Consider the following 27,601-nt stretch of genomic DNA (forward strand, 5'->3'; position numbering starts at 1 on the left):
GCTTGTGGAGTTACGGCGATACCGGCTGGAAGGAGCTGAACGGGGGGCGGCGGCGGCGGCGGCGACGGCGGCGGAGGGGGGGGGGGGAGAAGAAGAGCAGAAGCAGCAGCAGCAGCAGCAGCAGCAGCCGCCGCGGAGGCACCGTCCGCGCTTCGCATGTCCGCGGCGCGCCCGGGAAGTCGGATGTGTACGGCCTTCTCCCCCCCCTCCTCCTCCTCCTCCTCTCCTCCATGGCCGTCGTGCTCCGGCGTTAGTTCCTGGCTTTGCTTCCCCCCCTTCTTCTCGCAGCAGGAATCCTCCTTCCGCCGGGGCTGTTCGGGTTGGGTTTTGTTGTTGTTGTTGCTTCTTTTTTTTTTTCTTAAAAAAAAAAAAATTATTTGGGGGTATTTTTTATTTTTTTTTTTTTTTCCGGAGAAATGGGGGAAGGAAGCGGAGGACCGCGGAGCGAGGCGGCGGCGGGGTGTGTGTGGGGGGTGCTCGGCACCTGGCCCCGGCGGTTGCGGGCTGGGCTCGGCTCCGCGGGCGCGCAGCGCCTCCCCGGCGGTGCGGTGCTTTGCGCGGGGAGGAGGAGGAGGAAAAGGGGGGGGGGGGGGGGGGGTGTTGGCGTAGGGAGCCGGGCCGGCCGGACCCACTTCCCCCCCCCCCCCCCCCCTCCCCCACCCACCCCCCCCCCACCCCGCCGCCATCCCAGCCCTCCCCTCCTCCGCCCCCCGCGCACGGACTTTGTTCCCTCTCGTCTCTTTGTTCCAGTTCTCGGCCTCTCCGGGAGCGCTCCGTGGCCGGCGGCGGGCAAAAGCTCACGTCGCGATCGCCCTCACGAAACACGGCGCGGGTGGGCTCCAGTGACCGCGCCCCAACCCTGCCATGTACCCCCAGGGCCGGCACCCGGTGAGTCCCGGTGTCCCCAAACCCCCCCCCCCCCCCCCCGCCCCCCCATCATCATCATCACCCCTCTCCGGTGCTGAGCGCCCCCCACCCCCCCTCCCCCGCCTCCTCCATCCCCGCAGGCTCCGCACCAGCCGGGCCAACCGGGCTTCAAATTCACCGTAGCCGAGTCTTGCGATCGCATCAAGGACGAGTTCCAGTTCTGCAAGCCAGTACCCACAGGTGAGCCCGCGGCGGGGGGGCGGGGGGGGCTGCTCCCCCTCCCCTGCCTTCCTCCTCCCCCCCCCCCCCTCCCGCACCCCATGCCCGCGGGGTCTCACCCCTCTCCTCTGCACCCCCCTTTCCCCTCCTTGCCCCCCTTCCCCAGCTGAAAGTGGAGTATGATAAGCTGGCGAACGAGAAGACCGAAATGCAGCGCCATTACGTTATGGTAAGAGACTTTAATCAGATTTCGGATCAGGCTGTAAATGTCATTAGCTGGTGGCCCAGCCGGGCGCTGGGAAAAGGGGGGGGGGGGGGTGGGGGGTGTGTGGCGTGGGGGGGGGGGGGGGGGGTGTCGACGGGACACCCCGAACGGGCAGCAGCCTGCCCAGGGGCCGCGACACCCGTGTCCCCGGGTTTGGGCAGGGGGGGAAGCCCCAAAGGGGCTGGAAGAGCAAGAAACAAGTTGCCTGTTAACCCCCTTTCGATGAGCCGGTGCCTGCAGCGCCCCCCCCACCCACCCGGGGGGTGTCGTCCCCCCCACCCCTTGCTGCCCACCTGGGTGCTCAGCAGAGCAGGGTGAGGCCACCCCGGTGCTTTTCCCAGGCACCCACCCGCCCCTTCCTGGGGAAAATGGGCTGGCTTGTTGCTGCAGAACCCCCTTTTTATTTATTTATTTATTTTTTCCTGGAAAATTTGCACCACAGGGCCCTAAGGTGGGACCCGGTTTGGTTTGTAATTGCTTTAGCAGGACCCAGCACCCCCTTTCCCGGTGGGAAGGAAGGGGCTGGGGTGCTCCCTGGGCTCTCAGCAGCAGCGCTGGACCCTGGGGGGGGGGGGATATATAAATCCACTCCCCCCCCCCCCCCCCCCCCCCCCCTTCCTCCTCCCAGTGAGAAACTGGGTTTTTGGCAGACTACGGCTGTACCTGTTCTGCCAGGGCTGTGCAGACGCCTGTCACACAGCTCTGCGCCTCTTTGTTTTTCTAAGTAGCTTAGGAGGAGAAAACAGGAGTAAAAAAGGAGTGTCCTCTTGTTAAATGCATGCCAGTTAAACCCTATAAACATCTGCTTATTATAAGGTATAATTTCCTTGGCTACGAATGCTTTAAAGCGCAGTTTTGACCGGGATGCTTTCTGGTTCTAATGACCTTATGCAAATACCTTGTGTTAAATTAATTCAAATTCTTCTTGGCTCTCTTTATTCCCCAGTACTACGAAATGTCGTATGGTTTGAATATTGAAATGCACAAACAGGTGAGTAATTTAAAGGGCGGGGGGGGGGGGGTGGTGGGGGGAGGAATGGTGATGGATTGCTCTCCCGCTGCCCTCTTCTCCACCTGAGATAAACCAGGCCCTGGTGGCCCTGAATGGGGAACAAGTGCTGAAGGCAGGGCTGTGACTCGGCCGACATCTCGTGGCCCGGCAGTTGCATTAGGAGCTGCAGGTTGGGGGTTTTGCCTGCATTCAGGAGAAACTTGGGTTTTGAAAAAGAGTGTTTATGAGAAGAGGTGAAAAATAGCCTTGACTTCCACGCTGGGAGGTCGGTACCTGGAATAGCGCGTTCCCGGCACTGGGAAAATACTGTTATCTCCTGCGTTTTCCTCCGGTTTTGTTGTTGGTACAACGCGACTGTTTCTAAGGTCATACCCCTGATACTCGCCGTGCTGTAGCGTGAGACTTAGAAGGGAATTATCTTCAAGGGATACTGATATCTTATGGTGTGTTGCTCAATGTCACGGATTTGTCTTTGCATCTGGAAAATGAAGCAATGTTTGGTACGCTTTGTTGGTTTTTTTTTTTTTTTTCGGTCTCCTCTAATATGTAACTTGCCTGAAGGAAAAATATAGAAGGCGTAGCAGAATGTGGTGTGCTACCTTGATAAGATTATAGTTAAAGAGCCTAAAGGCTGGGCACATGATGGTAAAACTTAAAGGAATAAAGTTATTATTGAGATTAGACCTGATTATTTGTGCTGCTGCTGCTTACTGGTTTTAGAAGTGGTTCTAATTAAGAACTTAAGGCAGATAGAAGTTGATGTCAACTTTGCCATTCGCAAATCAGCCCCATTCAGCTCCAGAGTGGTTTTGCTTAATAGCAGCATCGCCCTCCGAAGTAAGCAAGTGTCGTTAGCCGGCTGATGAAATTCGGAGCGGCGTGGCCGTGAATCTGCCTCTCTTCTTCTCCGCGCGCACTTCCCTTTAGCTTGCTGGTACGGAGTCACAGGGTAACGAAAATAATTACTGCTTAGTCTTCAGTTTTTTAAAAAAGATTCTTCTTCCACGCAGATAATCCTGACTTCTTTCTCTTCGTCGCTTCTGCCCGGACAAAAGCGTCCGTGCGAGGACAGCGCTGCTTGCGGGGAGCCCTGGGGGGGCTGCGCAGGAGCCCGGGTGCCCCATGCCGGGGGCAAGTGGGGGCACGTGGGGCTCTGGCGTACGGCTTGGGGAAACCTCGGGCACTGTTGGCCTTGGGGTGGCCAGAAACGCCCCCGAACGCAGAATTTTTGCTTAGGCCCGCGGTGGCCTCCTGCGAGGAGCCCGTCCCCGTTTTCGCACGCGTCTGGGGGACGCGGACCCTGCGGGGCTCTTCCGAAACGCTCGAGGGATGGAGCCGCGCAAGCGCAGGCTGCTCTGGGAAGAGGGGATGCCTCTTGCCACCCGGCCGCTCGGTGCCGGGCAGCTTCGCCCGGGAGATGCTGAGAGAACGCAGCCAGACCCCGAGCTCTTTCTCTCCGTCGAAGCTTTGGAAGCAGTTGCCATTTCCCCGAGACGCGCAGCGCCTTTTCCGACGTGGTTGCCGCCAAAAACTGACCCGAGAGGTTTTGCGCCGCCGGGATGAGCGTGGGGGCTGGGGTTGGGGGGGCGAGAGAGCCCGTCCCAGGCTCTGGCTTCGTCGGCTCAGTCTTGCGGCGTGACCACAGAGCGTTGTCTTTTCCCCCCACCGTGGCGTTTGGCGAGGCAAAGCGTCCGCGATGGTTTTTTTCGGAGGGTAACTGGGGAGCCCTCCAAATGCCCTGGGGGGGGCAGTTTCCCGTGGGGAGCTGCCCTTCCCAACCCGGATTTCGCAGGGTGGCGGTTCCCACGCCGCCGTGGCGTTTTGCAGCCCGGGGAAGGCCCCGCGTGGCCGGCGTGCCTCGCCGGGAGCTTCGCCGCCTTCCTCGCGCTGCCGGCGGATCCATCTTCGCCGGATGATTCCAGCCCGCGCCGAGCATCCCCCGCCTGCTTTCGTTGTTCCTGGTGACATATGCTGCGTGCCTAGTGCCGGGCTGACGGGGGAAGTTTGGGGAGGTGAAGCTGTCTTGTTATTTAATTGACAGCAATGTGCACGGTGCTGGAGGAAAACAAAGCAGCCCGAGCGGCTCCCAGCGCGCTTCCAGGCGAAAATGGGGCGAAGAGGGATGGGAGAGCTCAGCCCTGAGCGGGGTGCCCGCCGAGGGTTTGCCCCTTTTTTGGGCTGCAGCATCCCCCCCCCCCCTCTGCCACCCCGCGAGGCATCCCACCGCTAATTGCGGCGTGGTCCTGCATGCATCTGGTTGAGGGTGGCTAGTCCTGAACAAACAAGTTTATCAGCTGACCTGTTTAGCGGTTGACTTGTGTTTATCTGCACACAATCAAGTAGACTGAAGTGCCTGAATTATTCATGCAGTGTCCTGCCCTCCAGACTTGACTGCTTGTGATTACATCTGCTTGAGACAAACATTGATGGATACTTCATCCTTTAAGCAAAAGGGGATTGTCTGTCTGTGGGCTTATATAACAGATTATCTCTTCTACGCTGAATATTAAGTGTGTGCATATGTGGCCGCGTGTGGGGTTTTTTTTTTTTTTTCTTCCCCCTTCTTTCTTCTCGTTTTGTTTCTTGTTAAGGAAAAAATGTAGTTTCATAAACAACTCCATATGCAAGGAAATATTTAGGAAGTGACTACCCACTTTGTCGCATATAACGCAGCGAATTGCTCCTTACATCAGTCTTCCCGCTGAATGAAGCGCTCTCTTCTCCGGGCTCAGCTTGCTTAAACCTGAAGCCAGTCGGGAGTTTTCTTTTTAAACCTGAGAGAAACTTTTTTTTTTTAAATTTTTTTTTTTTTTTAAGGTTAATTGATTTTTACAAAAGGAACTTTTGTTCCCCGGTTGGTTTTGCATTGTTTTTGTTCAGATCTCTGTAGGTAATCGCCGAATGGGAATAACGATTCCAAAAGAAAAACTAATTTTGCGTGGGGAAACGGGACACCTCGGAGGGGAGAACCTTTGTGCTGGTTCTTTTTTTGTGTATGGCTGAGAACTCTCCACATAAGCACTTCTTGTTTTCGTGCTTAAACACTCAATGCTTGGAACAAACCTAAACCCTCCTGACACTTCCAAAGAGAGGCATGCTTTTTTTTTTTTTTCTCCGTTTCTAGAATATTCTAAGAACACAATATACTTTCTGTCATGCTTGTTAGCAAGGAGTGCCAGGTAATAATTTGCTAAATACTTCAGAAGCCAAGTAATTTGTTAGTCTGATCCTCTCAGGTCTCCTAAGGTAGAAGGGAATAGCTGTCAGCCAGCTCAGCCTCTCCCTCCCCTTGGCTTTGCAGGAGGCTCTGAGTGGGTTTTGGGGGTCCCAGGTGGCTTTTGGGGGTCCCGAGTGAGCTCTACCCCCCCTCAACCCTGGTGCCTGTGGTAATTCTGTAATGAGGGGTTGTGGCCCGCCCCTCCACACCCCCTCCCTGAATTTAATTCTCATCAGTGAAGCTCTCCACTTTGCTAATAACGATAGCAGCCACAAATAGCTTTCAACATGCCATTGACAGCCTGGTTGGAGAGAGCACTTGAAATAGTGGTAGACAGCTGAAAGTACCCATAATTGTGCGCCGGAGTGAGAACCACACTGCTCAAGGGCCTTATTTTCATGTGCTTAAAGAGACAATATCCTGGTTTCAACAAATGCTTCTGGTGCTTCACCGGTGGTGTGATTTACTCCTTGCCTTTCTCCGACCGCCCCTGCCACCCCTCTGCCAGGGGCTGAGGTCTGGGGGTGTGCACAGCGTGGCGGGGGGGGGGGGGGGGGAAACCTGGGGTGGCTGAAGGAGGGTTGTGGAGGTCCAGACCCTCCTCGGAAACCTCGTTGGGGGGGTGTGTGCGTGGAGGGACCTGTGTTTTGGAGCTGGGGGGCTTGCGGGTGGGTGGGTGCTTCTCCCCGGGAGTTTTGTCTGAACCATGGGGTGATGGTGATGCCACATTCCTGCATCCCATGGACCATCGCCTTCGGCGGCCCTCCCGGTCCCATTGCTCTGGGGTGGGGGTTTAGGCTTGCGGTGGAAAGTCTTTTTATAACGTTTTGCCGTGTTTTTCAAGAGGAGGAAGGGTCAGCTGAGCCGTGCCCTGCGTTCAGCCACTCATCTCGCGCCTGCATCCCACCGATAAGCCAGGGCAGGTGGGAGGTTGGTCTGGTGTGGCCCAAAATCTGTTCCGAGGTGGCTTGGCCTGCTGTGCTGGTGTCACTCGCTTCCACACCGCGGGGGATCTGTCCCCCTCAGGGCACGGGTTGGGGTGCGTGGGCTTTGTGCAGGGTGTTGGGGAAGGCTGGGGGGGGCGCGAGCGGCGGCTGCGGGGTCGCTTTCTGCGAGCGCCTCCATCCCCAGAGCACGGGCTGAGCGCTGGGAACCCAGCAGGGCTTTGGCTCCCATCCTGCACCTTGGGGTCCTGCCCCTCCAGGGTGCTGGGCTCAGCCCAGGGGTGCGACCCCCGGGGCGGCCATGGGGCTGGGGCAGCCCTGCGGCTCCTCTTTGCTCGCTCAGCTGAGGCCGAGGTGGATCTGTTTGGGCCCAGCGAGCGTCTCTGCCGCCCGGAGCGATGCCGAGGTGGTGCAGGCGTCCCCCCGCGCCCCCTTACCCCGGTTTGAGGCCGGGGCTCTGCTTGCGCTTGGCGGTCGGGGCGGTTTTTCAGGTTGCCCCTTTCAACTCCGCGTATCCCACGACGGGCGGCCGGCAGCGTTTATTTTTAAACTTCCCACTGCCACGTCCAGGTGTAAAGACGAGCGGACGGGGGGCCGGGGGCTGCTGGGGAGAGCCAGCAGCTATTTAACACCATGCCGCCGTGCCGCTGCAGCTCTTGACTCGGCTCCAGCAGCAGCTCTCCGTGCCCTTAAGCGCTTTGGGTGCTGGTAGCGGCTCTGGCCATTTTAAGAGCGGGTGACAGGGCTCGCAGCCTGTGCCCGGGCGGTCTGTCTCTTGGTTTATAACCAGTGCAAATGTTTTCTCTGATTTTTTTTTTTCCCTCCCCGCCCCTTCCCCACTCGCAGAACACCGCCACAGGAGTGTTTCTTGAGTAGCAGCAGGTCAGGTTTCTGGCAGAGATGGGGGGCAGGGGGGAATTCGTCGGGATTTCAGGTTCTCCTGACTCCGTGCCCTTTTTAACGGGCGGCGCGGAGCCACCGTCAGCATCCCGCTGCCCGGGCTGAGCGTCCCGGCGGGCTCTCCCATGGGTGCCGGTGCTGGGCTGCGCGGGTGGGTGCTTCTGGGGTGCCCTCTGCAGCCCCCCCCCCCCCCCCCCGATCTTTTATCCCCAGCCCCCCAGCTCGGTGACGTCCGCCGTGGTCCAGCGAAGATGCAGGGCGCTGGGAGGGGATGCGGAGGCTGGGATTGCCATGGCAACCCGCGGCGGGGAATGGAGGTTTTTCTTGGCAGGAGCGGCTGGGGGGGGCTCGGGGGGCTCCGCCGCTCTGGGGCGAGGTGATGAATGAGCCCTGTTATGGGGAAGGTGTCGGGCATGAAACCCTGCCCTGTTCCCAGCGCGCTGGAGGATCCCCTTTTGCTCCCGATTAAACTTTTAATGGGGACAACTGGAGTTTAATGTGCTGGGGAATGGGAAAAGTTAAAGTGAACAAATATTTAAAGATTATTGAATCTCATGTTAACAGGAAACCTCACAGTTGTAAACATAATATTTTGGACATCCAATATCTTCTTGCACGCTGAATTCCACGTGGGAAGTCTTGCTCTCTGCAGAGTGCAAAGTGGTTTTTGTTGGGTGTTTTTTTTTTTCCTTCAAGTCTTTGGTGGAAGTTTGGGCAGAATTGGATTTAAACATGGAGGCGAGGGGTCGGCATGTATCTGGACCGTGTTAATGCTCGATGGTGCCCAGGGAAAACCCAGCACCTTCCCTCCCTCCTCTGCAGAAGCGGCCTGTTCGGATGCTGCGTTTTTCCCTTTACACCTAAACGACCTTTGCGACACACGGCCGGAGGGACCGCTCCTGCCGGCACCGCCGTTTTCACCTCCAATACGCACTGAATTTGTTCTAGAATTTGTCGGGGGCTGGCAAGAACGAGCTCACAGGAGAAGCCACCGGGCTGGAGGAGCAATGCGCCGAGGGCTTGTTGCGTCCAGAATCCAATAGGCTTCATCTGAAGGAATAAATATTTAATGGATCTGCAGTTTATATATAATCTAATCGATGCATCTGTGCCAAAAAGGCCTTTAAAGAGGTTTACCTGCTGCTGAGCCGTGAGCGGTGCGAGCACCGGGGGGTCGTCGGTGGCACCGCTGCCACTTTGAAGCGGCGCTGCTTTGCCCACCGCTCTCCTCCGGCCGCGGCTGGGCTTGGCTTTTGCAGTTTTAGGTGGTTTTTGTGGGCGCCGAGCGGTCAGCAGGCGACGCACCCGTGGTGGGTGTTTAAAACCTTGCGCTGGCCGGAGCCCTCGGGCAGGGAGTGTCGTGCTGTCCTCGCTTTCGGGTCCGTGATCGTCCCGGCGGCCGTAGCCAAGGTACCCCCGTCCAAACCGTGGTCGTTTCCAGATGCCCGTGCCTCGACGCGGCGTGCCAGCACGCTCCCCTGACCTCTGGAAGGGCTAATAAAAGCATCAGGTGTAACGCGATCACCGGGGCGCTTGCGGAAAAAGATGATGGCCAGAAATATCCCCGTCGCTTTGAAGCTGAAACCGCCGGCGCCCGTGCGAAGGTGCTGCGGGAGCAGCGAGCGGGTGGTTCGTGGGGGACCCCTGGCAGCCGGTCCCCGAGCTCCGGTGGCCGTGGGGTGGTTCCCTCCACGGGAGTGAGTCGAGCCTGGGGGAGATGGGGGCTCTCCTGGCACCTCCTTGCTTACGGTCGCCCTGGGGCGCGTTGGCCGGGTTGTTAGGTTAGTCCTGTAGTAGCATCGGTGTGCCCAGCTCCTCAGCGCAAGGGCTGAGCGTCTCTTGGGTTCTTGACTCTAAGCTGTATTTGGATTTTCTTTTTTTCCTTGCAGTATTAGTGAGCGGGTAGAGCTGAGAGCCCCTCTCTGGGTCGGCACCCCACTGGGGCTGGGATTAAAAATCAGGGCTGCTGTAGGGCACATCCTGGGGTCGCCTTGGGGCTGAGCAGTGGGGATCAGGGAGGGCAAAGCCTCGGGGTGGACGGAGGCGGTGATTTGGGGAGCACACGGGGGCTTTCTGGCCGGGGGGGGGGGAGTCACGGCTGCTGGCCGTCTCGGGGAGGAGGCACCTTGCCGACGGGGAAGCTGGAGCGAGCCCCGGTTAATCACTTGTGTTATTGATAACGAGCTGCTCGGCGCTGTCGGAAGGAATTTCTGGGCGTTTGATTCCGCGCCAGGGCTCGGCTCCGGCCATTGTTGCGGCGCTGAATCCTCGCGGCTGCTCGGGCCGTGTTTGAGTTGGACCAAAAGCTGTTTTCACAGCTGCCTCGGCCGGCGGAGCAGCCGGCGTTAACTCTTGGGAGCCGGGCGGCGGCGGCGATCCCGGCAGCTCCGTGTGCCGAGCGGGAGCATCCGTGGGGTGCGCGGTGTGTGGGGCAGGGTGGCACCTCCCGGCACTCGCCCCAAACACGTGCTGGGGTCAGCGCTTGAGGAAAACGTTGTTCCCAGTTAACGGAGACGTTGCAGAAACCCCAGTTTGACGGCAGAGGTTTGTTGTTAAACTCCCGAATAACGTGGTCGAGCTGACGGGCGTGAATGGTTACGGGTGGATTTTCCTGCGTGTGATGTGAAGATGGTGGAAGGAACCTGAATGGCTTCAGTTTGGGGTGGGGAAAGACCTCGGCGGCTTCAGTTTGGGGTGGGGAAAGGAACCTGGACGGTGCCGAGGTCAGAGCAAGCGCCCCCCAGCCCTCGCTGTTGACTCCTGCACGGGGTGGTGCCTCTTTGCCGGGGTTTCTTCCGAAGAAACTCAACGCCTGCAAATAAGCGCCGGGAGCGGGAAGCGACGGCAAGGGGCTGTCCCCGCGCCTGGTCCCGGCTGGACGTCCAGAAGCGATTTTACACGATCCCACCTCTTTGGAGAGGGATGGGGAGCTGGGCTGGCGCCCAGCTACGTTTTCTCAAAGCCAGGGAAGTCCAGGCTGGGGCGAAGGTGCTGGGGCTGGTTCGGGACGCTCGGTCCCACGATGGGGAGGGGACCGAAGCGTCCCCGCCCTGGCGAGCGCAGAGCGTGCACGAAGGTGCTTTCGTTGCCTCTTTTGGGAGTTGCTGCTTCCTCTTGCGTGGTCGGGAGGGGACGGGGGAGGCACGGTGCTGCTGCCGGGAAGCCTCGTGCCGTCTGCAGGAGGTTGCTCGGTACTGACTGTTGCTTTTTCTTCTTTCTTCCTTTTTTTTTTTTTTCAGACAGAGATTGCTAAAAGACTGAATACAATTTTAGCCCAGATCATGCCTTTTCTGTCACAAGAGGTAAGGATGTTTTCACACCCTGGGAGGGGGGGGATGCTGCTTCTCCTGCAGGGGGTTTCCCCAGCCAGGCAGCGCTGTGCCCTTCAAGGGGGTCCCATGAATGGGCACGGACCTGCTCCCACCAAACCCATCTTTTTGGGGATGTGGGGCTGCTCTGGGGTGCCCCATGAGAAACGGGGCTCAGCCCCCGTACGCGTGTTGCAAAACCCTTGGGGTGGGGGGAGAGCTGGACCCCACGAGGGGCTTTGCTCGGCCCTGGGGGTCTGCGCTGAACCTGTGGAGCGAAAAAGGCTGCGAGGGGCTGCTCTGTGGTCCGGGAAGCGGCGCGGTGTGCCCAGGCTGCTGCTCCCACGAGCAAAATAGAGCCCCCAAAATAATAAGGGGTGACTAGCTCTGGGGAGGGGGGGTGGTCACGCTTCGGCTCGGTGCCCCCGTGCCCGGCTCTGACCTGGCCGTGCGCCTCTGTCCCCGCAGCACCAACAGCAAGTCGCACAGGCTGTTGAGCGTGCCAAGCAAGTGACAATGACGGAGTTGAATGCTATCATCGGGGTACGTGGACTTCCCAATCTGCCTCTCACCGTGTGTATACCCCTTTTATTCCTATCATTTACCATAACCAGAGGCAATCCTGCGCTCAGGCGGGGTTAAAGAAGGGCCCCCCGGCCATCCCCCAGGCCCCCCCCAAACCACCAAAACTCCCCCAGTCCAGCATTGAGCGAGACGGGGAGGTGGCAGCCACTGCTTGGGCAGCCCAGTCCCCCTCCCCGGGCACTAACGCAGCACCGGGGGCCTGCGCCAGCCAAATTGGATGTTCTCCATGAGACTGGGGAGCGTTTGGGGAGCGGGGCCGGGTGCCCGGCAGCCCTTCCCGGAGCCCCCTGAGCCCAGGCATGTCTCTGCGTGTGCTGTTGATGTGAAATGTGCTGTAAACTTGACGGAGTTGTTGTTCCATGCATTGATTTACCCGTTCCCGTCTTACCAGGCGCTCTCTCTCACAGATCGCGGGTGGGTTTTTTTAAGACTTAACTGTTTTTTATTGTCTCTTTAATTGTTGTAACAGTCTCAGTCCTGCAGCAAACCTGCTCTCTGTTTGGAGCTCCCTTAACCTTGGGACATTAGCGTCCCCAACCAGTGTCCTGCAGAGGTGGCTTCAGAGCTCCTCTGAGTTTTGGTGTTTGTTTTCCAAAAAAAATACTAATTTTTAATTTATTTTTTTTTCTATGGAGTAACTATTTGCACTTCTTTCTTAAGCTACAAGGATCTTTGTGATTCTCTGCATTTAACTTACTTTTGTATACATTTTTCTGTTCTTATGGGTAGCACTGAGCGTAGAAACGTGCTCGGGGCTCCTGCAGCCCCTGGGGCCGAGGAAAGCCTCGGCTGCAGCCAGACCCCTCATGGTGGGGCGTGTGCGGTGGTGGCACTGGGAACCAGTTGGGGCACGGGTGCGTGTCTGGTCGGGTCCGCACTGGGGTGGCAGGCAGCACCGCGCGGCTGCCTGGCCTCCTGCCTGCACCCCGCACCTTCCCAGCGGGCTGGGAGGTGAGCTGGTGCCTCCGTGGCAGAGACGGCAAGCGAGGGAGATGCTCGGCTTTGATGAGCTGCTTGAAGTCGCAGCCAGGAGCCCAGCAGCTCGAGGCAGATATTGGAATTCAATTAAGGTAAATGATCGGGGCCCGTGACCCCCATTTTCGAGGTAATTGCTTCCTCGGATCAGAGCGAGTGTCGTCCCATCGTTAAGCAGCCAGGCATTTAATCGCTTCGCCTGGCGAACTGGGAGGAGGAGGCAGGAGCTCTGGGCAGCCGGGGGAGCATCTCCTTGTCGAGGCTGCTGGCAGGAGGGTGGCGAGCGATGCCCCGCGCTTCGACGGCTTGAAGAGGAGGGCAGAGCTGGCCTCGGAGGCGTGCCGCACGCTCCGGGCGGTGCGGAGCTGTTTTGGTGCTCGGTGGCTGCTGCACCCGCCCCGGTGCCCCCCCCAGGACATGAAACCGAGAGGGGTTTAGTTGGGTTTGGGTTGGTGTGGGGGTTTTTTTTGGTTTTTTTTTGTTTTTTTGTTTTTCCCAGCAAACAGAATTTTCCCCCCTTTGTGCGCGCAGCGGTTTGTTATTGTAGGGTTGCTCATGCGGGGCAGATCGCTTGTGTGTGTTTGCTCTCCTCGAGTGGCAGAGGGCAGAGCGCTGAGGCGTGCACGGCCCCGCGCGCCCCCTCCCCGTGTCCCACGGGGACGCGTCGCTGGCGCGGGGAGGGGGACGGGCGGCTCTGCTGTCCCCTGCTGCGCCTTGCAGCAAGAGGAGGCGCCTCTATTTATAAACTGCACCAGCGTCTCGGTGCAGGTGCTGCGAACAAAATCGACACGCGCAAAAAAAAAAAAAACCCACCCCACACCAAATCATTAAAACCTTCGTTTTTTTGCCCCTTTTGAGGTCAAGAACTGTTAATTTTATGCATCTAGGCCATTGTCTCACAGTTCCTCTGCTTCAGGCTTCTGTGAAATTGAGCCCTTGATTTGGTTATAGCTCTGGAAATGATTAGACTACTTTACTAAATTTAACGCAAGTGGTGAACTTAAGTGGTGAACCATTAAATCGGTTAACAAAGGCATGAAGCATGATGTACATAATCCAATTAAAAACACTCTGCATACGAGATATTCCTCGCCAGCCTTTCTCGTAAATTGTAACCTCCTTCATATCTTAACCATATTTGTCTGGCACATGCCGAGGGACCCCAGAAGGAAAACATCTCCCTGTCTGCGCATCTCCAACCGGCAAATCTCGCCTGGCCCGGACCCGGGGGCTGGGCGATGCTGATGTCCCCGCTGTCACCAGGGGCTGGGTTTGCAGCACCTTTGCCTGCACCCTCTTGCTGCAGGCTGGTGTCCTGGGCTCTGCAGGGAGGTCAGTCCAGTTTGGGGTCCTGCCGGCAGACGAGGAGCTCCGGTGCAGCATCCTGAGCGGGGCTGAGCTTGCCCTGCAGCTTGGGCACTCTGGGGCGGTGTCGGGAGGGTCCCTCAGTCCTTGCACGTACCGCCCTGTGTGCACGGCTCTGTCGGGCAGGACCCCGGTCCTGCTCGGAGGCCAGCGCTGCATCTTGTCCCTGCCATCGGCTGGGGCGTGGGGCACCCACCTGGGGTGGCTGGCTGCAGGCGCAGGGGGGTGTTTTTGGGGGGCGAAGGTGGCCGAAGAGCTCCTGCAGCCTGCCCTTCCCCAGGTTCTTTGCAACAAGCCCCCACGTGATGTGTGTTTTGAAAACAAGGGAAGGGAATAAGGGGCAGGGGAAGGGAGCGTGGGCTTTTCAGCAGGGAAGACACCAAGCGAGCAGCCTTGCTGAGCTCTGCTGCATCCCTCGGTGCTGTGGAGTCCTGGGCGGGCTTTATCCCCCTCCGTGGAGTCTCCAGGACGTGATTCTCGAGCGCTGGGCAGGAGGGACGTGCACCGACCGCTCCCTGGGCCGACACGCGCCAACAGCAGAGCGATGCGACTGGGAAGGATGGTGGGAGATGGCTGCGTGGAGCTGCGAGTGGAGCCCGGGCGTCCTCCGGCGCTGCAAGCACCTGCACGGGCACCCTCGCCCCCAGCGGGGACGTGCACTGGGCTCGTCATCTTCTCCTTGCCCTGGGAGTGACCCGGCCGGGCCATGGCGGTGCTGGGATGGAGGTTTGCAGCCCCGAGATGTGATCTTTGCGACCCCGTGGAGCTGCGGGCAGCCCAGCCCTGACGCCCAACGGAGGGACGAGGCTTCAAACCGGAGCTGCCCGGCGAGGAAGCTTTCCAAATGGATTCTGCTCGCTGGTTCCTGCTTGCCACCGGGGAGAAAAACACCTTTACGTGTTATTTTGGGCAACGGTGGGATGTTGTGTCTTGACATTCATTGCCACCCCCTGCGCTGGAGCGGGGCTGCTGCAGGGGGGCTCGGACCCTGGGGGGCCAGTTGGATGGATGTATTTGCTGGCAGTGTACGCAGAAAACAAAAAGAAAAAAAGGAAGAAACCAGTGGTTTTCTGCTCAGCTGGAGGCTGAGGCTCAGGGTGATGATTTTTCCTGCCTTCCCTGCTCTGCCCCAACTCGGTGCTGCTGCTCACGGTGAAGCTCCGTTGTCTCCTGGGGCTGTGTCAAGGCTGTGACCCCCCCATCAACATCACTGGGCTGGAGTGTTGCTGCCTGGACCAGGGTGCCCACGAGACCACGTCCCTCCTGTGAGGCTCCTGCTGCTGCGGGGGGTGGTCGCCGTGAGCTGGAAAGCTCCTGGCAGGAGCGTTTTGCGGCGCAGGTGTTTCTGCCTGCCATGGATGTTGGAGATTCCTGAGGATAAAGCGTTGGATGTTGCTGGATTCCGGCCCCTCAGGGATGGGCACCACTGGAGAGCTCGCAGGAGAGGAGTGTACTGTGCTGGAAAACCATCGGGGGCTGTTCTCCAGCCTTGATATAACGGCCAGCCTTGCCTTAATGGGTGGAAATCACGCGAGATTGGGACTGTAAAGAGCCTTGCTGAGTTCAGCAAGAGCTGAAGCTCTGTTCCTCTTTGTTGTCGGAGGGATTGATCTTCGCTCGCGTCCGTGGCGAGGAGGCAGGGGCCACGCTCTGCGCTGGCAAGGGACACGCCGGCACCACCTGGCAGAGCCCCTGGGGCTGGGGACCCTCGCCGTGGTGCTCCCCTCGCCCTGCTGCCTTGTGTGCGCCCCTTGGAGGACACCACCTCCCCTGGAGGTCCCGAGGAGGCTCTGTGGATGGAGCAGCCCAGCAGAAGCCAGAAGTTCCTTTCTTTTCAGGACGCAGTGATTTATGTTTTGCCTCGAACAGCGCTGCAGCGGCCTAATTGCCTTCTCGATTTGGCTTCTGCCCCAGCTGGGACCTCGGCGCTGCCCGGAAGAAGCTGCATTTTCAGCTAATGCATCTCCTCTTGCCTGAAACTGCAGCTACTGCCTTTCAGCCCCAGCCCCCGCTCGCGTCCCGCCTGGGGATTTCCCTCTCCTCTCGCACAAGGCTTAGAAACCAGAGCCCGGCAGGTGCGGGACACCCACCCGCTTTCCCTGCACCCACCCGTACCCCGGCTCCTGCCGTGCCCATCAGCATGTGACAGCAAGTCACCCCTTCCTGCTCCCCCCTGAAATAGGTCTTTTAATCGGGAGGGGGGTGGAAACTCCGCTTCCCCGGAAGATGCGGCCTCAGTGTGGGTTTGGTTTTTTTTTTTTCCAAAAAGCTGCATCCTGGCTCCTGCTGTGGGGGCTGGCGGGGTGCGCTGAGGAGGGCGCAGGGTGGAGGGCACCGAGCCTCGCTCGAGGGCAGGAGGAAAACTTTTTAAGGGCCCCCTCCTGTGCACGACGGGGTGGAGCTGTGCCCCGCGCGAAGCTGAGTGCAGGACCCCTTCGGTTGAACTCCCTTCTCCCGCTTTCCCGGTGTGTTTCGTGGGCTGCGTCACAGCGACTGGTGCCGCCCTGACGGGTTGTAACTGGGGGGTCGCACCCCGCCCCCCCCCCAGTCAGGCTGTGCTGGGGGGTTTGGGTGTATCCCCTTGCAGCGCTGGGGGAGATGTACTGGAAATGTCCTTGATGGAAATGGTGGAAATGTAGGGTCTTTACCCGGGAGGTATTTTTGGTGGGTTCCTGCTGCTGGGGATCGAGCTGAGCCGTGCTGCCGGGCTGGTGCAGGGCTGGGACTGAGCCCCCCTGACCCTTGCAGGAAGGGTGCTCGCCCGCTTTCCCTCTGTGCCCCCTCGGTGGTGCGTTCGCTCGCCGCGCTCTGGGGTCCCCCTCCGTGCGCAGCCCCGCTCGCCAGAAAGCTGCCCGGTCTGGTGACCGCGTCGGCCGTCCTTGGCAGCGCCGGGGAGGGAGAAGACCTGATCCGAGCTGCTCGTGGGGGGCTGCTCTGCAGCTGGGTGTCCCCCCAGCCTGTGGTTCCTGCTGGTGGTTGGTTGGATGCCCAAATGCAGCTTTCACCCGCAGCAAAGTGGGTGCTGCCTGAGGTGGCCCTGGGTGCAGGCAGGAGGGTTGGAAACGTGAGGGCCAGCTCCGAGACCCTCCTGGCTGGACTGTTGGTGTCCTCGGGGTAGAGGAGCCACTGGAGTTGGGGCCTGGGGCTCTTGGGGGTGACACCGTTGAGGACAGACCGTTGAGTGACAGCCAGCACCTCAGGTGTCAGCTTGTTTTCCAGTTTGTATTGGAAATAGAAGCACAGGGGATGCGTTTGGTTTTTTTCTTTCCCCTCCCGAAAGCTGTAGTTCAGCTTTTTCCAGCTAAAAACGAGCACGCAGTTCCAGGGCTGGCTGTGTGCGTGCTGGGATGGTGGGGGCTCACATCGCTGGGGAGGTGGGGAGCAGCCTGGGGGGCCCTGCACCCTCCCGGCCGGGCTGCAGCCACCTGCGTGCATGCTGGGGGCTGCGGGAGGTGATGCCCAGCCCCACGGCTGGGGGAGAGGGTGCACCCGCTGTTCCCCCAGTGCTGGGGACATCCAGATGGTGTCAGAGGGGGTCGGGAGCAGCAGGGGTGGCAGGATGGGGCTGAGGTGCCGTGCAGGCGGTTTCCTTCTCACTGTCTTAAAGCAAATGAGTAGAACTTCTCTTCTCGGAGGTGTCCTGGTTGGATCCTGGATGCTCGAGTTATCTCTCTGGTCTGGTTTAGCAGGTGGCACTCCAGCCAGAGCTGCTTTCTCCGTCCTGCGTGGTATTTCTTTATTATATATATGTATTTTTTTTGCTTACATCTACTGAAAAGCAAAACTAGCCAAGCCTGCAGCCGTGATGTGAATTCCCTTGAATTCAGGATGACCCCTGCAGTCCGGCCCGGGGCGCCTGTGCCACCCGTGCCACCCGGCCGTGGCGTAGGCGGCTGCGGCAGGGGTCGCCCCCGGGGCCGTGCACGGGGCACCCACCGTCCCTCCTGCTAACGGGGCTTCTCCTTCCAGGCAGCCGAGCGGGGCAGCTCCCCGGGGCATCGGCGTGACGCCGGGCGTGCCCCTTCCCGGCACTGCTCCTGCCGCCGTGCCACCCCTCGATGCCTCGACGTTCCCCCCCCCCCGCTCCGGGGTCCCGCTGCCCCCTCCCCGGCTCACTGGTGGTTTCATTGCAGCAGCAGCAGCTCCAGGCCCAGCACCTCTCCCACGCCGCCCACGGGCCCCCGGTCCAGCTGCCGCCGCACCCCTCGGGTCTCCAGCCGCCGGGCATCCCGCCGGTCACCGGCAGCAGCTCGGGGCTGCTGGCTCTCGGCGCCCTGGGGAGCCAGGCCCACCTCGCTGTCAAGGATGAGAAAAACCATCACGACCTGGACCACAGAGGTGAGAGCGAGGGGCTGGGTCCGGGCGGTCCCTGGGGGCTGCTCCTCGCTGCATCCCGCGGGGCTAGGAGCGCCCTGGCTCTGCTCCCACCACCCCGTCCCTTGGGGGAGCGGGCTCCAGGGGATGGACTTGTGCTTTTAGGGGTGCAGCTTTCCCTAAATGATGCTCGAGCTCCTTCAATCAGCCGCGGTGGCCTAGGGAGGTGCTGCCGCCGCTGGGGGCTATTCCCAGCGGCAGCTTCCAGGCGATCCCAAGGCTTTCCCTGCTTTGCTCGTTTGCCGAGGTCAGGGGGCTCCGTGCGAGCAGCTCGGGGGTGGTGGGGTCTTCGAGAGGTGGCAGGGGAGGAGGGGACCCGCCTCCAGGCTGCTCCGGTCTTTGCTCGTTTAGGGCAGGGAACGCAAATTGCCCCAAGAGGCGCTGCTGGCAGATGGACCTCGTGTCGGGTTGAGCTGCTCACCTGCCCCCCGAGTTCACACTCGGTTTAAGTCCTCACGGGCTTTGCCGGAGTCTTGCTGCAAATCCTCCGTCCCCGTTCAGCTCTGCCTTTGTGGTGAAGCACCCTTCCTCCTCCTCCTCCTCTCCATCGCTGTCGGAGACTTTTGTTGGTCTGGAAACCAGCAATATTCACGAGCAAACTTGCTGTTTTTTCTTATTATTAGCAATAGGGCAATGTTTTTAGAAGATAAAGCGATGCGTGAGCTCGGTTACAAGCCAACAGCCTCGCAGATCTTTCTGGCAAGTCCCCCTGCCCGTTAGGATCTGAGATCTTTCCCCTTAACACCGTTTTTTGCAGGGTGGTTCCCCAACTGCCTCACGAAGCTGTTGGGCTCTGCTGCTGGTGGATTTGGGGTGGTTTTCCTCCCCGTGAAAGCCAGTGAGGAAAAACTGCTGGTAGCCATTGCCCAGTTAGGTTCATTCTTCTGCGTGGATTCAAATTGCCAGGAGATCCCCGGGAAAACGGGGCTGTTTGTGTACGAGCTGATGGCTAAAGCGCATCCCGCTGCCGCGGGGAGACGGAACCTTCGCTTTGGTTTGTGACTGGGTACAGGAGCCTTAGGCTGATGCCGGTGCTTTTGAGTTTCAGGGCATTTCCCCTTCCCTCTGTGTGTTTTGCCAAATAAATCACATCCACAAAAAGAAAGGGGCAGGAGGCAGCGGGAGCCGGATGGACGGGGATTTTAAAGCAAAGCCAAAGAGGGCCCAGACAGGTCTTGAGTCAAGGCAGGAGACTGTGCAAGGAGGAGCTTCTAGGTTTGTTTTTCTGTTTTAGGACTTATTCTAACTTGCTTTATTTTTCTGTCTTCTCTTTATTTTGGCTGCGACCTCGCCTCTGATGCTGGCTTCTTCTAAAAGAGCGAGACTCAAGTGCAGTAAGTCCCGTTAACCTGTTCTCTCAGTTTCTGGTGGCTGCGTGGTTTTGTTTTATCTATTGTTTTAAAAAACAGACTTCTGGGCGCGAGCTCCAGGGACGCCTTTTGCACAGGTCCTATTTAATTAAAAAAAAAAAAAAGAAAAAGGGGCAAAAAAAAAAAAAAAGCCCTCACCCCAACTGGAAGAGCTGTCGGCTGTGCCGGGGTGAGCGGAGCCGCCTCCTCCGGGCCGGTTATGAGATTTGGTTTAAATCTTTTTTGGATTGCCGCAGAGCTTCGAGATTCGGTTTCAATTGACTAAGCCCTGTGAATGAGCGCAGTCAAGTCTGCGTGGCGAAGAGAGAGAGAGGGGAAAAAAAAAAAAAAATCCTTCGGCGATTAGGAAAGCTATTTTATTCCTGATCACTCTTCTATTATCTTGGGTCATCTAATCTGTTGGGATGGGTTTTGGCTATTACGCTGTGTTAAGTAGGACTTGGAAGGTCAAGCAGTTAACTAACCAGCTAAATAACCGTGGTGGAGGGCAACCGTCACCTCCAGCACGGCTGCTTTTTATTTGTGGCCCTGCCACCTCGCAGCAGCGCTTTGGTCCTTGCTTTGCCTGAGCGCAGATGGAGAGGGCGGCGAACGTATTTATTTATTTATTTATTTATTTTTCGGTGGGCAGAGGCAGGGGGGGGGCTGCCCTCCCCGTGGCAGGGAGGGGGGCTCAGCCCGTGCCCCCCGCCCCAGCCCCTGGGGCGCACAATGCCGCCGTCTCGTTGCAAGGGGGGGAAAAAAACTGGCAGGACAAAGCCCGGCTGAGCTGCGGCTTTGCAGCGATTTCCTGCCATCCCCGAGCCCACAAATGGGCCTTTTGAGAGGAGCCGGGGGCGGATGGGAAGAAAAGTGCCATTTAAGGGTTGATGGCGGGGGGGGAGGGGGGGGGAGAGAGGGGAATTGGGCACCATTAACCTGCTCCTTCGGCGGGGAGGGGGCCGTCAGAGATGGGAAGGTTCCCGATCTATAACATAAAATACGGGGTATTCCCTGCGGAGGTTTAATGCGCACGATAATCAGAGTTAGTCATTCATATTTTCCTAGCCTTGCCTGCGCAATAAAAAAATATTTAGTTTCTTGGCGGCGGGCCAGCGGCGGGCTGAATGGATCGATGCCTCTAAATGCTTGACATGATTCTCTGGTAGCTGCGAGGTTTTTCAGCATGACTGCCTGAGAAGAAAGACCCCGGTGTTATCCAAAGCTGCTTATTGGGTACCGAGGAGAAACATGAACTGCTTTAGTTCTCCCTTTCAGCCGGGAAAGAAAGGCAGGCAGAGGAGCTTAGGAACATTTCTGCTTAGCAGGGGCGGCGGGCTCTGCTACGAGACGTGAAGCGATGGTAATTTCTCCTGCTGCTCCCAGGAACTAATTGAAGGGCATCTGCGCGGGGCCGGGGCTGTGCCGCAGGGCGACGCGGGGCCGGGCTTTCTCCGGCGCTCTCGGAGGTGGTTTGGCGCTGCCATTTTTTTGCTCCCGGCGCGCGAGGGGCTTTCCTGGGAACGCCGGCGTCGCCTGGGCTTTGCTGCTTGAAGGGAGCACAGAAGGGCCCTCCCTGCCCCGAGCGGAGCTGCGCCGCGGGGCGCTGGGCGCTGCCGCTCCTGGCGCAGGGGGATTTTTTTTCCAAGTGTTTTTTTTTCGGACGCCTGTTGGCTCGGCAGAGCTCGGCTGCTGGTGCAGCTTGGCCAGGGCTGGGATGAAGCCGTTCCTTCGCTCCCTTAATGAACGCCGGGGATGAGGCCCCGCAGCTCTGCTGAAGCACCCGTGGGGTTTCGTGGGTGCCAGCCCTCGTGCAAAGCCCTGCCCAGGGCCAGGGCGAAGCTCTGGTGCTCCTCGTGGGGCAGAGGATGGTGGAGACGGGGCTGGTTTTGGGGAGCGCAGCTTTCCCCCTTTCTGCGTTCACCAGCACCCGCTGGTGGATCCCAGCAGCTGCTTCCAAGCACCTTCTGAGCTCCTGGTGGCAAAGTCCTGTTTCCTTCTGTTTCCAACTTAAAAGTTTCTTCCTTTATTGCAGAATAACTCCGTTTCGCCCTCGGAGAGCCTGAGAGCCAGCGAAAAGCACCGGAGCTCCACGGACTACAGCATTGACTCCAAGAAGCGGAAAGCGGAGGAGAAGGACAGCATGAGCCGATATGTGAGTGGCACGGAGGGTCCGCGGCCGGGAGGGGGCTGAGAGCCGCCCCGGGGGACACGGCGGTGCACCGCACGGGGCGGGCGGCGCACGTTCGGGTGGGCTTTGGGTGGGAGAACGCGGGGTTTGGGTGATGTTTTCCAAACGTGGTGTGGGTGCTGGAGGGAGGAGGGGGGGTGGGGGGCGTTTCGGCTGCCCCAGAGTTTGGCAGCTCTCTGCGGGCTGTAACTCGCTTTGCGTTTCAGGACAGCGATGGTGACAAGAGCGATGACCTGGTGGTCGACGTCTCCAACGAGGTGAGCCATGAGGTGGGGGCGTTTTGGGAGGTCTGCTCCTCTCCCCGCAGCACGAGCACGGTGGGGGGGGGGGATTGATGCTTTAGGGACCCCCCGGCACTGGCCCAATTCTTGCCTGAAAGAGGGGCCGGAGGGAGCCCTCCGCGCTGCTGGGGGTGCCAACGCTTTCTCCTGTCTCACAGGACCCCGCCACCCCCCGGGTCAGCCCAGCCCACTCCCCCCCGGAGAACGGCATAGACAAAGCCCGTGGGCTGAAGAAGGGGGACGCGCCAAACAGCCCGGCCTCGGTCGCTTCCTCCAGCAGCACTCCCTCCTCCAAGACTAAAGACCTGGGCCACGTACGTCCTTCGCTCTGCCGGGGGGGGTCGGGCCTCGCTGGGTCCGGGGGCTTGCCGAGCAGGGGCTGCGGATGCCGGCGGTTGAACCTCATCCTTTCTGTTTTCCATCCAGAACGACAAATCGTCGACGCCCGGGCTCAAGTCGAACACTCCGACGCCCAGGAACGACGCTCCGACCCCGGGGACGAGCAGCACCCCGGGGCTGCGGCCGATGCCCGGCAAACCAACCGGCATGGACCCCCTGGGTGGGTACCGGTCCCCTGGTGCCACCTCCCTGCTGCTGTCCCCGGCGCAGCTTCAGCCTGTGCCCTCCGTTGGTGGCACTGCAGCTTTGGGAGGGGGTTCAGGTTTATCAGGGGCAGGGCTGGGACATGCAGGGCAGGGGTGCCAGCAGCTCGGGTGGTCCCCGTGCCGGAGATGGGGGGAGGTCCAGCCGTTGCATCGTCCTCTCTGGGGTGAGCGGGGCTGGCTGCTGGCGGGCTCCATCCCCTGACCGTGTGTGTCCCCCCCAACCCTCCCGCAGCGTCGGCCCTGCGGACGCCCATCTCCATCGCGGGCTCCTACGCGGCTCCCTTCGCCATGATGGGGCACCACGAGATGAACGGCTCGCTCACCAGCCCCGGCGCCTACGCGGGGCTCCACAACATCCCCCCGCAGATGAGCGCCGCTGCCGCCGCCGCCGCCGCCTACGGCCGGTCGCCAATGGTGAGCTTTGGAGCTGTACGTAGCACTTTTAGCTCCTTTTTGCGCTCCCGGTGGGCTGGGGGGGTGTGGGGAAGGTCTGGGTGGGGTGGGGGTGGTGGCAGGGGGGGAGGGGGGGGGCGATCTGCCCTGTGTCAGCCGTGAAAACGGGGCTCCTCACCGCTGCGTTTTGGATCGGCCGCTGTTGAGGGGTGCTGGGTGTGGAGGTGCCCCCTCATGGGGTGACACGTATGTGTCACTACATTGGGGTTTATCCTCCCCCCTCCCTGTGCGTGGGAAGTACCCGCTACGCAGCCCCCTTCCCGTCACTCTTGCTGAGCGCTCGATTGCATGTTTTAAGGCAAAACACAGTCAAAGCAAGAAGTAAAACGCTGCCTTTAAAGCAGAGTTGGGGCTTTCTGCAGCCGGGCTGCTGGGCACCGCTCGGCTACTCCTGTCCCCAGGGGCTCGGGCACGGCATGGGGAGGGTGAGCACGTCCCACGCTGGTCCTCGCAGACCTGAAACCTTTGGCTAATTCCCCAGTTCTTCGCCTTTCTGCCAGGCAAAAAAAATAACAGCTAGCTATTGAGCAGCAAGGGAAAAGGGGGAGCCGCTGGGTGTCCCTACCCCTGCCTGGGCTCACGGATGGGGAGCTGTTTGCTGGTGTGCCCAGCTCGTGTCCGGCCTCACCCGTGTCTGCACGTCTCTTGGCAGGTTGGTTTTGACCCACACCCACCCATGAGAGCCCCCGGCCTGCCCTCGAGCCTGGCGTCCATCCCCGGAGGGAAGCCGTAAGCCCCTCTTGGTGTTTTCTGTGTGCGTTGGGTGGGGAGGAGTGGGCCTGGGAGGAAGATGAGCGTGGGGCTTCACCCGGGGCTGGGTCTGGCCAAGCCCCCGGAGAGCAGCGGTGGCTTCTGGCAGCCAGGTTGCAATGCCAACCCCCCGCCTTATGGTGGGTGAGCAGCAAACCTCTCTCTCCGGGGCTGACCCCCCTCTGTTTTCCCTCCCCCCGGGCAGAGCCTACTCCTTCCACGTGAGCGCCGACGGGCAGATGCAGCCGGTCCCCTTTCCCCACGACGCCCTGGCGGGTCCCGGCATCCCGCGGCACGCCCGGCAGATCAACACGCTGAGCCACGGGGAGGTGGTGTGCGCCGTCACCATCAGCAACCCCACCAGGCACGTCTACACCGGGGGCAAGGGGTGCGTCAAGATTTGGGACATCAGCCAGCCGGGCAGCAAGAGCCCCATCTCCCAGCTGGACTGCCTGGTAAGGGGGCTCGGGGCAGCGCGGGGGCTGGAGCATCCCTCGTGGGCGAGCCAGCGGGTTGCTGCTGGTCCCCAAGCGCGTGTGTCTGCCACTTTCCCCCCACTTCTGAGGCAGCGGATCGTTCTCTGTCCTCCTGCTAACATCTTTTTTTTCCCCCCCGCTGCAGAACAGAGATAACTATATCCGCTCCTGCAAACTCCTCCCCGACGGCCGCACGCTGATCGTGGGCGGCGAGGCGAGCACCCTCACCATCTGGGACCTGGCTTCCCCCACGCCCCGCATCAAGGCCGAGCTGACCTCCTCCGCCCCCGCCTGCTACGCCCTGGCCATCAGCCCCGACGCCAAAGTCTGCTTCTCCTGCTGCAGCGACGGCAACATCGCCGTCTGGGACCTGCACAACCAGACGCTCGTCAGGTGAGCCGGCCGCGGCACCGGGGCTTGCTCTTTGCCGTGATCGGCGTCTTTCTTGCCATGTTTTGGCGTGAGGACCTTGGGGGTGGTGACAAGGACACTGTCTCGTGATGCTTTGTCTGTAAGCGAGCCCAGCGAAGGTGCACCCCGGCAAAGGCTGCTCCCCGGATGGATTTCCAGGCGTGCTTGGTGTGGGGAAGCTTTGGAGATGCAGCCGGAGCGCCGGCTCCCTTGAAGCAACCTACATGCTTTTTGCCAGTGTTCCCCTTGAAGATTTGTATTTTTCTTTTTTGCTTCTCTAAAGGCAATTCCAAGGCCACACGGACGGTGCCAGCTGCATAGATATCTCGCACGACGGTACGAAGTTGTGGACGGGGGGTCTGGACAACACAGTGCGCTCCTGGGACCTGCGGGAAGGGAGGCAGCTCCAGCAGCACGACTTCACCTCCCAGGTAAGGACCGGGAGCCCTCGGCCCCGGGTGGGAGGAGCGTCCTGGCCTCCTTGTGCAGCAATTCGTGGGGACCCCATGGAGGGAGTTTGGCCCTCAGTGGAAACCAGGGCAGCCCGCTCGGCAGCTGGCTCCTGCGGGGCTGCGGGAGGGGGCTTTTCCTGCGGGGAAAACGGCCTGCCCAGGCCCCTGTTAGCTCTGTGCGTGGCTGCCCCACTGCTTTAGGTGTAGCCCCAGAGTGTCCGAGGCAGTAAGAGCTGTGGGGCTCCCCTGGCTCTTGTTTCAGCTCCTCTTTCATCGCTTTTTCATCCAGGGCTGCCGTTAAGAAAGCGGTGCTTGCCTAGGGATGCCCACGGGCGTTGCAGGCTGGCTCTGGGTGCCCCGCAGCTGGGATGGCTGCAGGGCTCGGGCACCTCCCTCCTCCTGCAGACCCTCCCAGAGCCCTTGTCCAGAGGGGCAAAGCTGGGACCCCGGGTCCTCTCGGCGTGTGCAGTGGTCTCTGTGGGGCTGGAGCCGTCCCGGCGTTCGCAGGTCTCGTGCGGCAGCTCCAAACACGCGGACGTGCCTCTGCAAACCCGGCTGCTCCGGCAACCTCCACCGCTGCCGTAACGGCTGGTGAAACTGGAGTGGTGTGGTCAGGGCCCAGAAAAGCAGCCGTGGGGCCGAGATCTCCGCTGCCTCCCAGCTGCTGACCCCACGGCCCTGGCAGTCGGGACTTTCCACTGCGTTAACACTCACCATCGCGGAGCTGGGCATCCAGAAGCCGTGCCACTGCCGTTTCCAGCCCGCAAATAGCTGTGGCTTAGAGCTTATTTAGTCTTGCTGCCTCCCACGCCGAGTTTTCCTCTTCTGGAGGGTGCCAGGAAGGTACTTTCTGTCCAAGGACAGAAGTGCTGTCCCTGGAAGAGGCTGCGTTTCAGCCGGGGTGCCTCAGCCAGGGCAAGAGCCGGGGCTGGGCTGCAGGGGCAGACGCCGTCCGCCGGCTCCCGGCTTTGGTGTGCCGGCGTTTCAGTGGTTGGGGACACTCGGTGACTGAAGAGGACCAGGCTGTGTCCTTCCTTGCCTGTCGGGCTGTTTCTTTCGGGATCGCTGGCCTCGCTGCCAGCGCTGCGGGCAAAGCCGTCCCGTTACGACGGTCGCCAAGGGGATCACCCTGTGCCCGGGCCACCATCGGCGTCTTTCTCCGATGGGGAATTACTGGGGACAGGGGAGGTGGCTGGTGCCTGCTCCGGGGCTCGAGGCACAGCGCGGGCAGGAGGCTGCAGGCGGAGGTGGTGGGTGCCAACCCCCCACCCTGAGCACCCCTCTGTGTGTCCCCCCTCCCCGGCAGATCTTCTCGCTGGGGTACTGCCCGACGGGCGAGTGGCTGGCGGTGGGCATGGAGAGCAGCAACGTGGAAGTGCTGCACCACACGAAACCCGACAAGTACCAGCTGCACCTCCACGAGAGCTGCGTCCTCTCCCTCAAGTTTGCCTACTGCGGTAAGCGGCTCCAGCCCTAACCCGGCCTCCCCCCGGCGCCTTCGGGGGACCGCGGCGGGGAAGGGACGGTGCGCGGGGCTGCGGTGGTGGGGGGCTGAGCATGGAGGCTTTCCAGCAGGATCCATCCCACGGAGGGTGCCGTTGGGGGATGGATTATCCCGGTCGTGGTTGCAAGTTGCCACGGCGGGTCGCAGGAGGTGAATCGACGCCCGCCCCTGGGCGGCGGTGGGACGTGTCCCGCCAGCAGAAGGGTGGGCATCGCTAGAAAATCTCCGGGTTTGACAATTCCTCCAAAATCTCCACTTTCTGAGGGTAAACAGCCGGAAACCTCCGGGGACAGGGAGAGGCCGACCGCGGGGTCTGACCGGTGGCTTCGGTGCTGGTGGCTGTGGGACAGGGAGGGGCGGCAGCGGCGGCTTTCGGCTGCTGATGCCGCGTTTCCCGGCCGCAGGGAAATGGTTTGTGAGTACTGGAAAAGACAACCTGCTCAACGCCTGGAGGACGCCCTACGGAGCGAGCATCTTCCAGGTAGGAGGCTGCTGCTTCTTGGGCAGGGCGCAGCGGGGTGGGCAGCACTTGGACCACCCTCTCCCCCGCCACCAGCTCTCAGCATCATCCTGGGGGGCTGCCAGCCCTGGGGAAGGGGGGGAAATCCATTTTGGGGTGGCGGGATTCAGCACCCAGCGTGCGGGATGCGGGGATGCCACCAGCGCGGATGCTGCAGCCTCCTCGGTGCGGCGGGGGGAAAACCAAACTGATGGGTTTTCTCTCCCCCACCCCCTTCTTTTCCCAGTCCAAGGAATCCTCGTCCGTCTTAAGTTGTGACATTTCAGCGGATGACAAGTACATCGTCACGGGCTCTGGTGACAAGAAGGCCACAGTCTACGAGGTCATCTACTAACCACGGATTTTATGGCAGGGCTGGCAACTCCCAGCACCGGCGGTGGCAGGACTCGGGCGGCCGGCGGGGAGCGGCTGGGGGGCTCGGGGGGGCTGCTGCGGGGCGGCCCCCGGGGCTCGGCCACGGACCGGCACGCTCCGGCGGGGCTCTGCCTCGAGGGCCCGGCGTACAATACACACGGATTTATTTGGAGGTCTGCAAATATGGCACACATTGAAGCCCTAAACGGATTTTTGTTTGGTTT

The 27,601-nt window shown here is 60.3% G+C and overlaps 1 protein-coding gene across 17 annotated transcripts; it reads left to right on the plus strand.

Moving 5' to 3' along the window:
* The first annotated feature begins 864 nt into the window (after positions 1-864).
* TLE3 (TLE family member 3, transcriptional corepressor) lies at positions 865-27,424 on the plus strand. 17 transcript variants are annotated; one of them, XM_086471866.1, is made up of 20 exons: positions 865-888; positions 1,008-1,097; positions 1,253-1,315; positions 2,298-2,342; positions 10,664-10,726; positions 11,201-11,305; positions 17,791-17,995; positions 19,349-19,365; positions 21,416-21,535; positions 21,778-21,828; positions 22,011-22,166; positions 22,279-22,411; positions 22,690-22,886; positions 23,563-23,639; positions 23,866-24,115; positions 24,282-24,529; positions 24,831-24,978; positions 26,306-26,456; positions 26,908-26,984; positions 27,250-27,424. In XM_086471866.1, the coding sequence occupies exons 1-20, from the start codon at positions 865-867 to the stop codon at positions 27,355-27,357; spliced, it is 2,328 nt and encodes a 775-aa protein (XP_086327992.1). In that variant the 3' UTR covers positions 27,358-27,424. The 17 variants fall into 17 exon arrangements, with proteins under 17 accessions (XP_086327992.1, XP_086327994.1, XP_086327993.1 ...); XM_086471868.1 differs by having other exon boundaries at positions 22,690-22,871; XM_086471867.1 differs by having other exon boundaries at positions 11,201-11,275; positions 22,279-22,429.
* Positions 27,425-27,601: the final 177 nt, after the last annotated feature.

The sequence above is a fragment of the Leptosomus discolor genome, chromosome 11 (genome assembly GCF_034619465.1).
Source record: "Leptosomus discolor isolate bLepDis1 chromosome 11, bLepDis1.hap2, whole genome shotgun sequence".
Taxonomy (NCBI): Eukaryota; Metazoa; Chordata; class Aves; order Leptosomiformes; family Leptosomidae; genus Leptosomus; species Leptosomus discolor.